General features: G+C 42.2%; 1 protein-coding gene and 1 pseudogene across 3 annotated transcripts in view; both read right to left on the minus strand.

The window, feature by feature from the left end:
* Positions 1 to 312: 312 nt before the first annotated feature.
* LOC104654184 lies at positions 313 to 864 on the minus strand (annotated as a pseudogene).
* A 5,010-nt stretch (positions 865 to 5,874) lies between these two features.
* Positions 5,875 to 13,725, minus strand: part of MICU2 (mitochondrial calcium uptake 2) — a 110,910-nt gene continuing 103,059 nt past the window's right edge. For all 3 annotated transcript variants that reach the window (XM_010353213.2, XM_030922145.1, XM_030922146.1), the window contains 3 exons: positions 9,290 to 9,398; positions 8,357 to 8,514; positions 5,875 to 6,541 (listed from right to left, as the gene is read on the minus strand). In XM_010353213.2, the coding sequence (XP_010351515.1) occupies positions 6,437 to 6,541; positions 8,357 to 8,514; positions 9,290 to 9,398 (372 nt within the window). In that variant the 3' untranslated portion in view covers positions 5,875 to 6,436. The remainder of the gene's footprint in view (positions 6,542 to 8,356; positions 8,515 to 9,289; positions 9,399 to 13,725) is intronic.

A 13,725-nucleotide genomic window follows, 5' to 3' on the forward strand; every position in this document is an offset into this window, starting at 1 on the left:
TGGGAATCAATTGAAATAGTCAATGATGAAATAGTAATTACATATCAATATATTCATAAATTATGCATCCATTAAAAATTGTTTCTAAGCATATTGTTATCTAAATATATATAGCATGACACCTAAATTTATTTTACATATATGAGATACATGATGAGATATATGTATATATGAATATGAATATACATGATATACATATAAAAAGCATAGGCGATACCAGGAGTTATTTTTTGTCTTTTTATAAATTTCTATGAAGAACATTTTAATTGTTTCATACCCAGAAAAAAACGAGCTAATTTTTCTTAGCCAGGTGTATATTGGTCCTTCCTTGATTGTTTAAAATACATCCATTTATCTTCTTCTAGGATCACTCATTTTCATTGATTTGTAAGATAAAGCACTGTCCAGCAGTGACGACTGTTGGAAAAGATATATCTAAAGGCTGTTGTCTCCTCTTGGCAAGTTTACCTGGAGCTGGTGTAGTTGGTGACGGCCTTGGTGCTCTCGGACACGGCGTGCTTGGCCAGCTCGCGGGGCAGCAGCAGGCACACAGCAGACTGGATCTCCCTGGAGGTGATGATGGAGCGCTTGTTGTAATGCGCCAGGCGGGAAGCCTCGCCCGTGATGCACTCAACGATGTCACTAACGAATGGCCTTGGAAGAGATGTGGGTGTCGGGGTGAACCTGCTTCAACACCTTGTACACATACACAGAGTAGCTCTCCTTGCGGCTGCGCTTGCGCTTCTTGCCATCCTTCTGGGCCTTGGTCACCGCCTTCTTGGACCCCTTCTTCAAGGAGGGAGCGGACTTGGCTGGCTCAGGCCTCTTGAAACACCGGAAGTGTCCCCGTGATGGTCTTTTGCATTAAGGATAACTGAGGAAAGACCTGAATGATGTATAGGGGTGAGTCCTGTGAAACATCCAGAGTTGGAAGATTATAGGCCAGGTGAATAGCAAGGCAAAGACTTGGAGGCAGGAGAGAGCTTGAGGGGTTCCAGGGGTAACAAGATGGCCATAGTGGTTGAGCAAGAAGGGGAAGGAGAGAAGGTGAGGTTGGGAGAGTCACGGGCAGGGGCACGAAGAACCTTGAGACCTTGGTGACGGTTTGTATTTTATTATTATGGGAACCTTTGAAAATAAGTTATTTACTGTTTTGGTGGTTGCCCTCGAGTTTGCAATATACATTTAAAACTAACCCATGTCTTTTTTTTTTTTTTTTTTTTTTTTGGTGAGGGGAGGTGGAGGGGACAGGGTTTCTGTCACCCAGGCTGGAGTGCAGTAGTGCAATCATAGCTCACTGCAGCCTTAAACTCCTGGGCTCAAGCGATCCTCCGGCCTCAGCCTCTTGGGTGACTAGGGCTGTAGGTATGCATCACTATGCCTGGCTAATTTATTTTATTTTTAATTTTTCATAGAGACGGGGGTTCATGTCCTCCTTCAAATAACACTATACCACTTCAAGGGTATACAGGTACTTTATAATTCTCTTTCTTTTCTTTTCCTTCTTTCTCTTTCTCTTTTTTTACTCTTTCCTTTTTTTTTTTTTTTGACAGACTCTGGCTCTGTCACCCAGGCTGGAGAGCAGTGGTTTGATCTCAGCTCACTGCAACTATTCAATGTAATTTATTCTTAAGCTTGTTCCCCTAGAGGTTATTTCTCTCCCCTCTGGCTTTTTTCAAGAGTTCCCCATTGTCTTGGATTTTCTGAAGCTTGAATATAATATGCCTGAGCATAGATTTTATGGTATTTGTTCTGTTCGGTGTTCTCTGAGCTTCCTGGATCTGTGGTTTGTTTACCATTAATTTAATAGGCTGGTCTCGAACTCCCAGCCTCAACTGATCTGTCCACCTCGGCCTCCCAGGTGCTGGGATTAGAGGCATGAACCATCACGCCTGGTCTTTTATTTATTTATTATTATTTTTTTAGAGATTGGCTCTTGCTATATTGCCCTGGCTAGGGTGCAGTAGCTATCACAGGTACTATCAAAGCACACTGCAGCCTTGAATGCCAAGGCTCAAGGGATCATCCCACATCAGCCTCCTGAGTAGCTGGGACTATAGGTTCATACACCAAGCATGGCTTCCTGTAGAGTTTTGTTGTTGTTGTTCACTTTGTTTTTTTCTGAGATGGAGTTTCACTCTGGCACCCAGGCTGGAGTGCAGTGGTGTGATCTCGGCTCACTGCAACCTCTACCTCATAGGTTCAAGAGATTTTCCTGCCTCGGCCTCCTGAGTAGCTGGGATTACAGGCATAAGCCATCACACCCAGCTAATTTCTGTATTTTTAGTAGAGACGGGGTGTTTCCCCATGTTGGCCAGGCTGGTCTTGAACTCCTGACCTCAAGTGATACTCCCGCCTCAGCTGCCCAAAGTGCTGGGATTACAGGCGTGAGCTACCATGTTGGGGCCTTCTGGATTTTGTTGTTGTTGTTGTTGCTCTTGTTGCCCAGGCTGGCGTGCAATGGCACAATCTCTGCTCACCGCAACCTCCGCCTCCCAGGTTCAAGCGATTCTTCTGCCTCAGCCTCCCAAATAGCTGGGATTACAGGCATGTGCCACCACGCCTGGCTAATTTTGTACTTTTAGTAGAGACGAGGTTTCTCCATGTTGGTCAGGCTGGTCTTGAACTCCCCACCTCAGGTGATCCACCCACCTTGGCCTCCCAAAGTTCTGGGATTACAAGTGTGAGCCACCGCACCCAGCCTGGAGTTTTTAACTCTCAAACTTGTCCATAAGGAGCCTTTGTCAATACATGAAAAGACAGTTTAGGTTTTCTTTATTTCTTTCCTTCTATCTTTGGATTTCATTTCCTCTTTTTTTTGGTTCCTTAAGGTGTAAAGTTAAGTTGTTAATTTGAGATTATTGTTCTTTTTAAATGTAAACATTTACAGCTATTAATTTCTCTCTTAAGGCTGGGTGTGGTGGCTTAGGCCTGTAATCCCAGCACTTTGGGAGGCCAAGGCGGGCGGATCACCTGAGGTCAGGAGTTCGAGACCAGCCTGGCCAACATGGTGAAACCCCGTCTCTACTAAAAATACAAAAACTAGCCAGGCGTGGTGGCAGGTGACTGTAATCCCAGCTACTCGGGAGGCTGAGGCAGGAGAACTGCTTGAACCTGGGAGGCGGAGGTTGCAGTGAGCTGAGATCACACCATTGCACTCCAGCCTGGGGGACAAGAGCGAGACTTTGTCTCAAAAATAAAAAAAAAAATTTCCCTCTTAGCACTGCTTTCACTGCATCTCATAGTTTTGCTGTTGTGTTTTCATTTTTATTTGTCTCAATAAATACGTTCTCATTTCCCTTTTCTTTGAGGCATTGGTTGTGTTGTTAATTTCCACATATTTGTGGCCCAATGGTTTTTATATATACTTATGAAGTTACCTTTAGTAGTATTTTTTTCTTCTGTCTTTGAATTACTGTCTATTGTCCTTTCATTTCAGCCTGAAGCACTCCCTTTAGCATTTCTTTTTTTTTTTTTTTTTTGAGACGGAGTCTTGCTCTGCCACCCAGGCTGGAGTGCAGTGGCCGGATCTCAGCTCACTGCAAGCCCCGCCTCCCGGGTTCACGCCATTCTCCCGCCTCAGCCTCCCGAGTAGCTGGGACTACAGGCGCCCGCCACCTCGCCCGGCTAGTTTTTTGTATTTTTTAGTAGAGACGGGGTTTCACCGTGTTAGCCAGGATGGTCTCGATCTCCTGACCTTGTGATCCGCCCGTCTCGGCCTCCCAAAGTGCTGGGATTACAGGCTTGAGCCACCGTGCCCGGCTAGCATTTCTTGTAGGGCAGATACTGGTAATAAGACTCAGTCTTTTAAATCTGGATATATCTTAATTTCTCCTTCATTCTTGAAGGATAGTTTTGCTGTGTATATAGAGTTCTTGGTTGACAGTCTTTTTCTTTCAAGACTTTAAATATGTCATCCAGTGCCTTTTGGCCTCCATGGTTTCTGGAGAGAAACTGTCATGCTTATTGAAGGTCTCTTACACATGCATGAGCCATTTTTTTTTTTTTTTGACACGGAGTCTCACTCTGTCGCCCAGGCTGGAGTGCAATGGTGCGATCTTGGCTCACTGCAAGTTCTGCCTCCCAGGTTCTGGCCATTCTCCTGCCTCAGCCTCCCAAGAAGCTGGGACTACAGGCGCCTGCCACCACACCTGGCTAATTTTTTGTCAGTAGAGATGGGGTTTCACTGTGTTAGCCAGGATGGTCTCAATCTCCTGACCTCATGATCCACCTGCCTTGGCCTCCTAAAGTGCTGGGATTACAGGCGTGAGCCACTGCACCCGGCCACGAGTTACTTCTATTTGATGCTTTCAAAATTACCTTTTTGTCTATGGGAGTTGATAATTTGACTATATGTCTCAGTGTGCATCTCTTCGAAGTTTTCCTGCTTGGAGTTCATTGAGCTTCTTAGATGTATACATTCATATTTGTAATCAGATTTGGGAATTTGACAGCTATTATTTCTTCAAATATTTTGCTGCTCCTTTCTCTATGTCTTCTCCTTCTGGGACTCCTATAATGTGTATTTGGTACGCTTGATGAGGTCCCATAGGTTCCTCAGGCTCTCTTCATTTTTCTTCACTCTTTCTTTCTTTTCCTTAGACTGGGTAATTTTCAATGTCTTATCTTCAATTTTGCCAGTCCTCTCTTTTCCTTGTTCAAACTTGCTGCTGAATCCCTTTATTGCATTTTTCATTTCACTTATTGCAGATTTCAGCTCCAGAATTTGTTTGGCTCCTTTTTATTATTATTTTTTTATTTTTTGAGATGGAGTCTTGCTCTGTCGCCCAGGCTGGAGTGCAGTGGCCAGATCTCAGCTCACTGCAAGCTCTGCCTCCCGGGTTCACGCCATTCTCCTGCCTCAGCCTCCCAAGTAGCTGGGACTACAGGCACCCGCCACCACGCCCGGCTAGTTTTTTGTATTTTTTAGTAGAGACGGGGTTTCACCATGTTAGCCAGGATGGTCTCGATCTCCTGACCTCATGATCCGCCCGTCTCGGCCTCCCAAAGTGCTGGGATTACAGGCTTGAGCCACCGCGCCCAGCCTTGGCTCCTTTTTATAATTTCTGTCTCTTTATTTATATTTTCATTTTGTTCATTGTTTTTCTGATTTCTATTAGTGTTTATTCATGGTTTCCTTTAGAAAACATATTGAACATACTTACAACAATTGATTTAACATCTTTGACTAATAATTCCAAAGTCTGGTCTTCTTTAGGTATGGTTTCTGTGAAATTCTTCATATCCTGTGAATGGATCATATTTTCCTGTTGCTTTACATGTTTTATAATTTTTTTGTTGAGAACTGGTTATTCTGAGCATTATATTGTAGTAACTCTGGAATCTAATTCTACTCCTCAGGGATTGCTTGTTTTTGCTTGTTGTGGGCTGGACCCATTCCTATTTGTGCCTTTTCCAAACAATTTTTGCAAAGTGTATCTTCCTTATTGTGTGTGGCCACTGCGGTTTCTTTTTCCATTGTCTCTACAGTTGGCAAGGGATGAGAGTATTTACAATTTTTTTTTTTTTTTTTTTTTGAGGCGGAGTCTCGCTCTGTCGCCCGGACTGGAGTGCAGTGGCCGGATCTCAGCTCACTGCAAGCTCCGCCTCCTGGGTTTACGCCATTCTCCTGCCTCAGCCTCCCGAGTAGCTGGGACTACAGGCGCCCGCCACCTCGCCCGGCTAGTATTTTTGTATTTTTAGTAGAGACGGGGTTTCACCGTGTTAGCCAGGATGGTCTCGATCTCCTGACCTCGTGATCCGCCCGTCTCGGCCTCCCAAAGTGCTGGGATTACAGGCTTGAGCCACTGCGCCCGGCCTACAATTTTTTAAAGTAGTTTTAAAAACACATGTAAAATAAAAAGCACCTCAGTATTTTTTTGTATCTATGTAAATATTTTATTCTGCTTCCAGATAGAACATTGAAATTTACATGTTATTTTAAAGACAATAAACAGCTAAGCTACTGACATAAAATACACAATAAATTTATGAGATATATAAGGTACAGATGAGAAAAATCTCAAGTAAGTTGTTAACTTCATTTAGCCTATTAGGAACATGAGGATGTCTGGAATTGATGCTGGCCTTGGTCTCAAGTACTTTTTCCCGTATGTATTTGTTTTATCCTTCCAGAAAGCATATCATTATTAGAGTGTCTAAGAAATCAGTGAATCACTAAGCTTTCCATCTTACCGAAGTACAAAACACTATTTCAAATCTAGGCCTTTTGACAGAATCCAGTATCTATTTTTATACTTACTTTTCTTTCTACTAAGTTCTTTAATAAAATTATGAATCAGAAAGCAAGTACAAGACATGCTTATATCACACAGAATATCAATGAAGACTTAGGAAGATAAACAGCTAGTACTTCCAAAATATCACAGATTTTGACATTTGGAACAATATAATTGCCACACTATTATATCTTTTATTAAAAAAGACCTTTTCCGGCTTGTTTCCAGACTTCTTTTACTCCTTTAATGCTTTCTTTCTTCACACACTTCCAGTATTCTTGTATACTCTGATGTTGTGGCACCTGTTAACCAAAAGTAAAAATCAAGAATCACTGTCTTCAAGGTTAAACATGATTTCATGTGTACTTTACATTACTGCTTATTTCCTTCGCACATTCCTCCAAAAGTAGTTGAGGATGAATTATGTTGTAAAAGATGATCACAATAGAATTGTAAAATGAGGGTGAAAGACAAAAAGTGAATGTGACTACGCTAAAGGTAACTAGGGAGTGGAACCAGACTCAGCACACATTAATGGAGTTTCTTCTCTAAGAGGGTAATGAAGACTTTGGGCCATCTTCTCTCACATACTGGCTTTAAAATTTAATTATAATGTTTTCCTTTTATAATGTTTTATAATCTTTCCCTTTTTTTCTGGTGAACTTTATTTAGCTATGTGGAATACAATTATAAGCCTAAAGCTTTAACATTGGCTAAAATTAAAAAAATATATAGGTCACAAAATATTTGATGAAAAGCTTCAAGAAATAATCTAATTCATGTAACTGTTTTGTTAGCTAAAAATACATGTGGATTACTACTTCTCTCAACAAAATGAAAAGGTCAAGGTTTGGAAATACTTGGATCCGGGTGACCACAGGAGCACAGCATTGATGAAAATTAGCCAAGTGGAAGCAAAATTCTACTCCAGATTATATATGTTCTTTTTCCTATGACTGATTCACAGCTTTTCTTTTTAATGTCTTCTGAGAAAGGGCAAAGAGACTCCCAGGTACACTCAATTGTGAACTGTAAAGACTGGCTTACTTTCCAGGAATACATTTATGGGGTGTTGGATAACTGATAAGCTTATAAAATATTAATACGTTTGCTAATGAAAATCATATTTATTATTTTTCCCTGTTATGTTTGTTGCAGGAAATGGAATTGCTTTTCTAAGTTGTAAATAGCTTTATTTTCATGAATAGTACTATACTCTCTCTCTCTCTCTCTCCTTCCTTTCTTCTTGCCTACCTACCAACCATGTAGATTCCCTTTGGACCCTAGTCTTCCCCTGGCCGACTTCTTTTCTGAGAGTGCTTCTAGCACATTCTAATCTGAACAAAAATCTGAATTTGTTTTGTCCCACAAGTACAGACTCACATGTGACTTTGAGTGAATAATGCTAATAGTGAAATTTACTTCATAATCTCAGCCACTATACTAAGTATTTTACATTAAATTCTCACAATAATGCTTTCTGGTACATTAGTTTCCTCATGGTATGGATAAAGAATCTAAGACTAAAAAAAATTAAGTGGCTTTGCAAGACTAGACAGTTAAACAGTTGAGCTGGGATTTGAATTTACATATATCTAATTACAAATTATATGTAGTTAGTCAAACCCTAGGCTATGATTATTTTTCCCCCTTTTTTTGTAGAAACAGAGTCTCGTGATACAACCCAAGCTGGTCTCGAACTCTTGGCTTCAAGTGATCCACCTGGCTCAGCCTCCCACAATGTGCTGGGATTACAGATGTCCGCCACCATGTCCAGCTAGGCTACATTTCTGAATAGTAATTTCCTTTTTTAAAAATTGTTGTTTTTTTTTTAGAGACAAGGGCTTGCTCTGTTGCACAGGCTAGAGTGCAGTGGTGCAATGTTAGCTCATGGTAACTTTAAATGGTGATTTCTTATTAGATTCAGATTATTTTTTAAAAAGCAAAGATGTTTAATCTCATACATAAAATATATTTCTGTATTTCCGTTACAGCTTATAATCTTTTTGTAAGTGATGAAAACTCCATTTAAAGACTGTATAAGTGCCAAAATTCTAGGTTTAATATCATGCAGTTAATGATATATAATGTAAACATCATGTAAAAAAATCTGTTACCCATAAACCTCGATGCATTCTGTTTTTTAACACCCCAAGAAACTCTTCATGACTAAGACATTCATCACCGTCCAAATCAAAGATCTTGAAGACGGTGTCCAAAATATTGTTTGAGAGTTCTTGTCCTGTTGCTACTTTCACAGCTCTCTTAAACTCGGCTAAAAAACAAACACATATAAAACAACTTATCAGCTATGTGAAATAGTCTAAGTGAAATTAATCTAAATTTTCATTATTTGAGAAGTAAAAGCAAATCCAAATTTTTATTATTTGGGAAGTAAAACAAAAACAAAAATACCCATGAAGAAAATACTCAAATCATAAGTTGAGGAATGTCATGAGAATCACTGCATCATAAGTCAGCTATTTTAATTTAATCAGTGCTCTAGACATATATTAAAATACTTCTTCCTTCTTTTTTTTTTTTTTTTTTTTTTTTGATACGAAGTCTTGCTCATTGCCCAGGTTGGAGTGCAATGGTGCCATCCTGGTTCACTGCAACCTCCGTCTCGCGGATTCAAGCGATTCTCATGCCGCAGCCTCCCAAGTAGCTGGGATTACAGGCGCCCACCACCACGCCTGGCTAATTTTTGTATTTTTAGTAGAGACAGGGGTTTCACCATGTTGGCCAGGCTGATCTTGAACTCCTGACCTTGTGATCCGCCCACCTCAGCCTCCCAAACTGCTGGGATTACAGGCATGAGCCACCATGCCCGGCCTTCTTCTTTTTAGGAGAATGAGAAAATAAAAGTATAGAAAGCAACCATTAAATTGGAGTACTGGTATTCTAAATCTAGAATAATCAAACTGAATTAAAAGGTCAATCAATTATTTTTACTTATAATTTGTTCCTTGATTGGTAGTATTTAGTTGGAGAATATACGAAAACTGTTTATAGATGATAAAAATCAAATGGTTTTTCATATAACTTACCTAGTCTGACAGGACGATGAGCTAAACTGAACATTTGCATGGCAATAGCAAAGTCTTCCAACTGGGTTGTAAAATGGCAAAATGACTTGAATTCATCCAAACTAATGCTCTAATAAAGTAAGAGTTTTTATTACAATTTTGTAAATACATTAAATAATGTTATAAATGTTAACTGTGAACCTTCTTTTCTACCGTAAAGACTAGTGTCGTTTTTTTTTTTTTTTTTGAGGCGGAGTCTTGCTCTGTCGCCCGGACTGGAGTGCAGTGGCCAGATCTCAGCTCACTGCAAGCTCCGCCTCCCGGGTTTACGCCATTCTCCTGCCTCAGCCTCCCAGACTAGTGTCGTTCTAAGAGGAAGAGACAACCCTTTCTCTCTGTGTGCACAAAGAAATGACCACGCAAAGGGCACAGTGAGAAGGCGATGTGTGCAGGCTGGGCAAGAGGCCTCACCAGAAACTGGCTCTACTGGTGTCTTGATCTTGGACTCCTGGCCTCCAGAACTGTGAGAAATAAATTTATTGTATAAGTTGCCTAGCCTGTGGTGTTTTGGGGTGGCAGCTTGAAGAGACTACCATACTCTGTTAAGTGGTCCACTTCTGCTAAGTTTTATTAATGGACACAGCACTAAGAGCACTGGGTTTTGGAGTTAGATGGACTTAGGCTGAAATTCTGGTTCTGCCCTTTATAACATGTATGACCTTAGCCTCTCTAAGTCTTAGGTAAGTAACACTTCAGGGATTATGTAGTTTGCCCAAGGTCTACTAACTGGAACAATCAGGATCTCAACTTTGGTACATCTGACTTCAAAATCAGCGCACTTACAAATAAAACAAACGGGGCATGCATGGTGGCTCAAGCCTGTAATCCCAGCACTGTGGGAGGCTGAGGCGGGCGGATCACGAGGTCAGGAGATGGAGACCATCCATCTCCTAGCTAACACGGTGAAACCCCTTCTCTACTAAAAATACAAAAACAAAAAAATTAGCAGGGTGTGGTGGTGGGCGCCTGTAGTTCCAGCTACTCGGGAGGCTAAGGCAGGAGAATGGCATGAACTCGGGAGGCAGAGCTTGCAGTGAGCTGAGATCATGCTACAGCACTCCAGCCTGGGTGGCAGAGCGAGACTCCGTCTCAAAAAATAAATAAATAAGTAAGTAAATAAATAAATAAATAAAAATAAAACAAATGGGCTGGGTGCAGGTGGCTCATGCCTGTAATCCCAGCACTTTGGGAGGCCAAGACAGGAGGATCACCTGAGGTCAGCAGTTCGAGACCAGTCTGGCCAACATGGTGAAACCCTGTCTCTGCTAAAAATACGGAAAAAAAAAAAAAAAAAAATTAGCTGAGTGTGGTGGTGAACGCCTGTAGTCCCAGCTACTTGGGAGCCTGAGGCAGGAGAATCACTTAAACCCATGAGGCGGAGGCTACAGTGAGCCAAGACTGCACCACTGCACTCCAGCCTGGGTGACAGAGTGAAACTCCGTCTAAAAACGAACAAATAAAAAAGTTAAAAGAAAACTCAGTTTCTTCCATTAAAAAATAAAAGCCAGGTACGGTGGGTCCTGACTGTAATCACAGCACTTTGGAAGGCTGAGGTGGCTGGACTGCTTGAGCTCAGGAGTTGGAGACCAGACTGGGCAACATGGTGAAACTCCCGTCTCTATAAAAAATACAAAAATTATCCAGGCATGGTGGCACGTGCCAGCTACTGAGGCGGCTTAGGCAGAAGGATCCCCTGAGCACAGGAGTTTGAGGTTATAGTGAGCTAATCACACCACTGCACTTCAGCTTGGGCAACAGAGCAAGACCCTGTCTCAAAAAAAACAAAAAACCAAACCAAACCAAACCAAAACAAAACAAAAAACAACACAAAAGTAAACAAAGTATGAAAATTCTCTAAAGTTTTTATTTTGTTTTTGAGATAGTGTTTCACTCTGCCCCGCAGGCTGGAGTCAGATCACAGCTCACTGCAACCTTGAAATTCTGGGTTCAAGCTATCCTTCTGTCTCAGCCTCCCAAGTAGCTGGGACTACAGGCACACAGCACCACACACAACAAATATTTTTATTTTTATTTTTAGTAGAGATGAGATTTCTCTATGTTTCTCAGGCTGGTTTCAAACTCCTGGGTTCAAGTGATGCTCCCACCTTAGCCTCAGAAAGTGCAGGGATTACAAGTGTGAGGCATTGTGTCCAGCCCAAAATTCTTAATTGGAAAGTAAATTCGGCCGGGCGCGGTAGCTCATACCTGTAATCCCAGCACTTTGGGAGGCTAAGACGGGTGGATCACGACATCAGGAGATCAAGACCATCCTGGCTAACATGGTGAAACTCCGTCTCTACTAAAAGTACAAAAAAATTAGCCGGGCGTGGTGGTGCACGCTTGTAGTCCCAGCTACTCTGGAGGCAGAGGCAGAAGAATGGCGTGAACCCGGGAGGCGGAGCTGGCAGTGAGCTGAGATCGCACCACCACACTCCAGCCTGGGGGACAGAGTGAGACTGTCTCAAAAAAAAAAAAAAAAAAAAAAAAAGAAAGTAAATTCTTCCCTACCTGAAAAAAAAAGTTTCTCTTTGTAGGGATGTTCAGGATCACGCCCTCTGTAATGTGTAGTCTTCACTGGTTTAGAGCTTTTGTGACTTCATGATATTTTTATTTTTAAACATTTCAATAAAGTTTTTGAAAAAGTAGTATGTGCACATGGTTAAAAATTCAAACAACGGCCAGGCGCGGTGGCTCAAGCCTGTAATCCCAGCACTTTGGGAGGCCGAGACGGGCGGATCACGAGGTCAGGAGATCGAGACCATCCTGGCTAACACGGTGAAACCCCGTCTCTACTAAAAATACAAAAACTAGCCAGGCGAGGTGGCGGGCGCCTGTAGTCCCAGCTACTCGGGAGGCTGAGGCAGGAGAATGGCGTAAACCCGGGAGGCGGAGCTTGCAGTGAGCTGAGATCTGGCCACTGCACTCCAGTCCGGGCGACAGAGCGAGACTCCGCCTCAAAAAAAAAAAAAAAAAAAAAAAAAAAAATTCAAACAACATGAAGGATAAATGATGAAAAGTTCTTCCACTCTGATTCCCAGTTCCATTCCCCAGACATGAGTTACCAATTCATTGTGTCTCCATCCAGAAATTTCTTTTTTTTTTTGAGACGGAGTCTCGCTCTGTCACCCAGGCTGGAGTGCAATGGCGCGATCTCGGCTCACTGCAACCTCCGCCTCCCAGGTTCAAGCAATTCTCTTGTCTCAGCGTCGCGAGTAGCTGGGACTACAGGTGCATGCCACCACGTCTGGCTAATTTTTGTATTTTTAGTAGAGACGGGGTTTCACCGTATTGGTCAGGTTGGTCTCAAACTCCTGACCTCAAGTGATTCACTTGCCTCAGCCTCCCAAAGTGCTGGGATTATAGGTGTGAGCCATACGCCTGGCTAATATTCTATTCTTATTAAAGTATATACATGTACATACACATCTCGTTTTACACAATGGGAACAATCTCTTCACGTATTTCTGTACCTTGCTTTACTTTCTTAACAGTATATTACAAGATGATAGGCAGAGAGGAAAAAAAGAAAAAGAAAAAAACCAGTGTATTTATCAGTACAAATAAAAGAGTGGTTGCTTCTATCATGACCTCAAAGTAGGCACTGGGTGTAACTTTTCTGATGTCTGCTTTTCTGATAGATGAAAAATGGTATTTTATTAATATTTGAATTTGTATGTCTTACGGAGTCTTGCTCTGTCACCCAGCCTGGAGTGCAGTGGCGTGATCTTGGCTCATCAGAACCTCTGCCTCCCTGATTCAAGGGATTCTTCTGCCTCAGCCTCCCAAGCAGCTGTGATTACAGGCATGTGCCACCACACCCCGCTAATTTTTGTATTTTTAGAAGAGATGGGGTTTCACCATGTTTCCCAGGCTAGTCTCAAACTCCCGGCCTCAGGTGATCCACGTGCCTCGGCCTCCCAAAGTGCTGGAATTACAGGTGTGAGCCATAGGCCCGGCCTGAATTTGTATGTCTTTGTGAATGAAGTAAAACATTTTTCACATGCTTACTAGTCATTTGAGGATTTCTCTTATTGTTTCCTACTTATGTCCTTTGCCCAGATTTCTAATGGGTTGTTAGGTAACTTCTTATTGTGGGAGACCATTCTCCATGAGTCTCACGTTTCTTTTTTTTTTTTTTTTTCCTTTTTTTGAGACGGGAGTCTTGCTCTGTCGCCCAGGCTGGAGTGCAGTGGTGCGATCTCGGCTCACTGCAAGCTTCACCTCCTGGGTTCAAGCCATTCTCCTACCTCTGCCTCCCGAGTAGCTGGGACTACAGGCGCCCGCCACGACGTCCGGCTAATTTTTTGTATTTTTGGTAGAGACGGGGTTTCACCGTGTTAGCCAGGATGGTCTCAGTCTCCTGACCTCATGATTTGCCCACCTTGGCCTCCCAAAGT

The sequence above is a fragment of the Rhinopithecus roxellana genome, chromosome 18, assembly GCF_007565055.1.
Source record: "Rhinopithecus roxellana isolate Shanxi Qingling chromosome 18, ASM756505v1, whole genome shotgun sequence".
NCBI lineage: Eukaryota > Metazoa > Chordata > Mammalia > Primates > Cercopithecidae > Rhinopithecus > Rhinopithecus roxellana.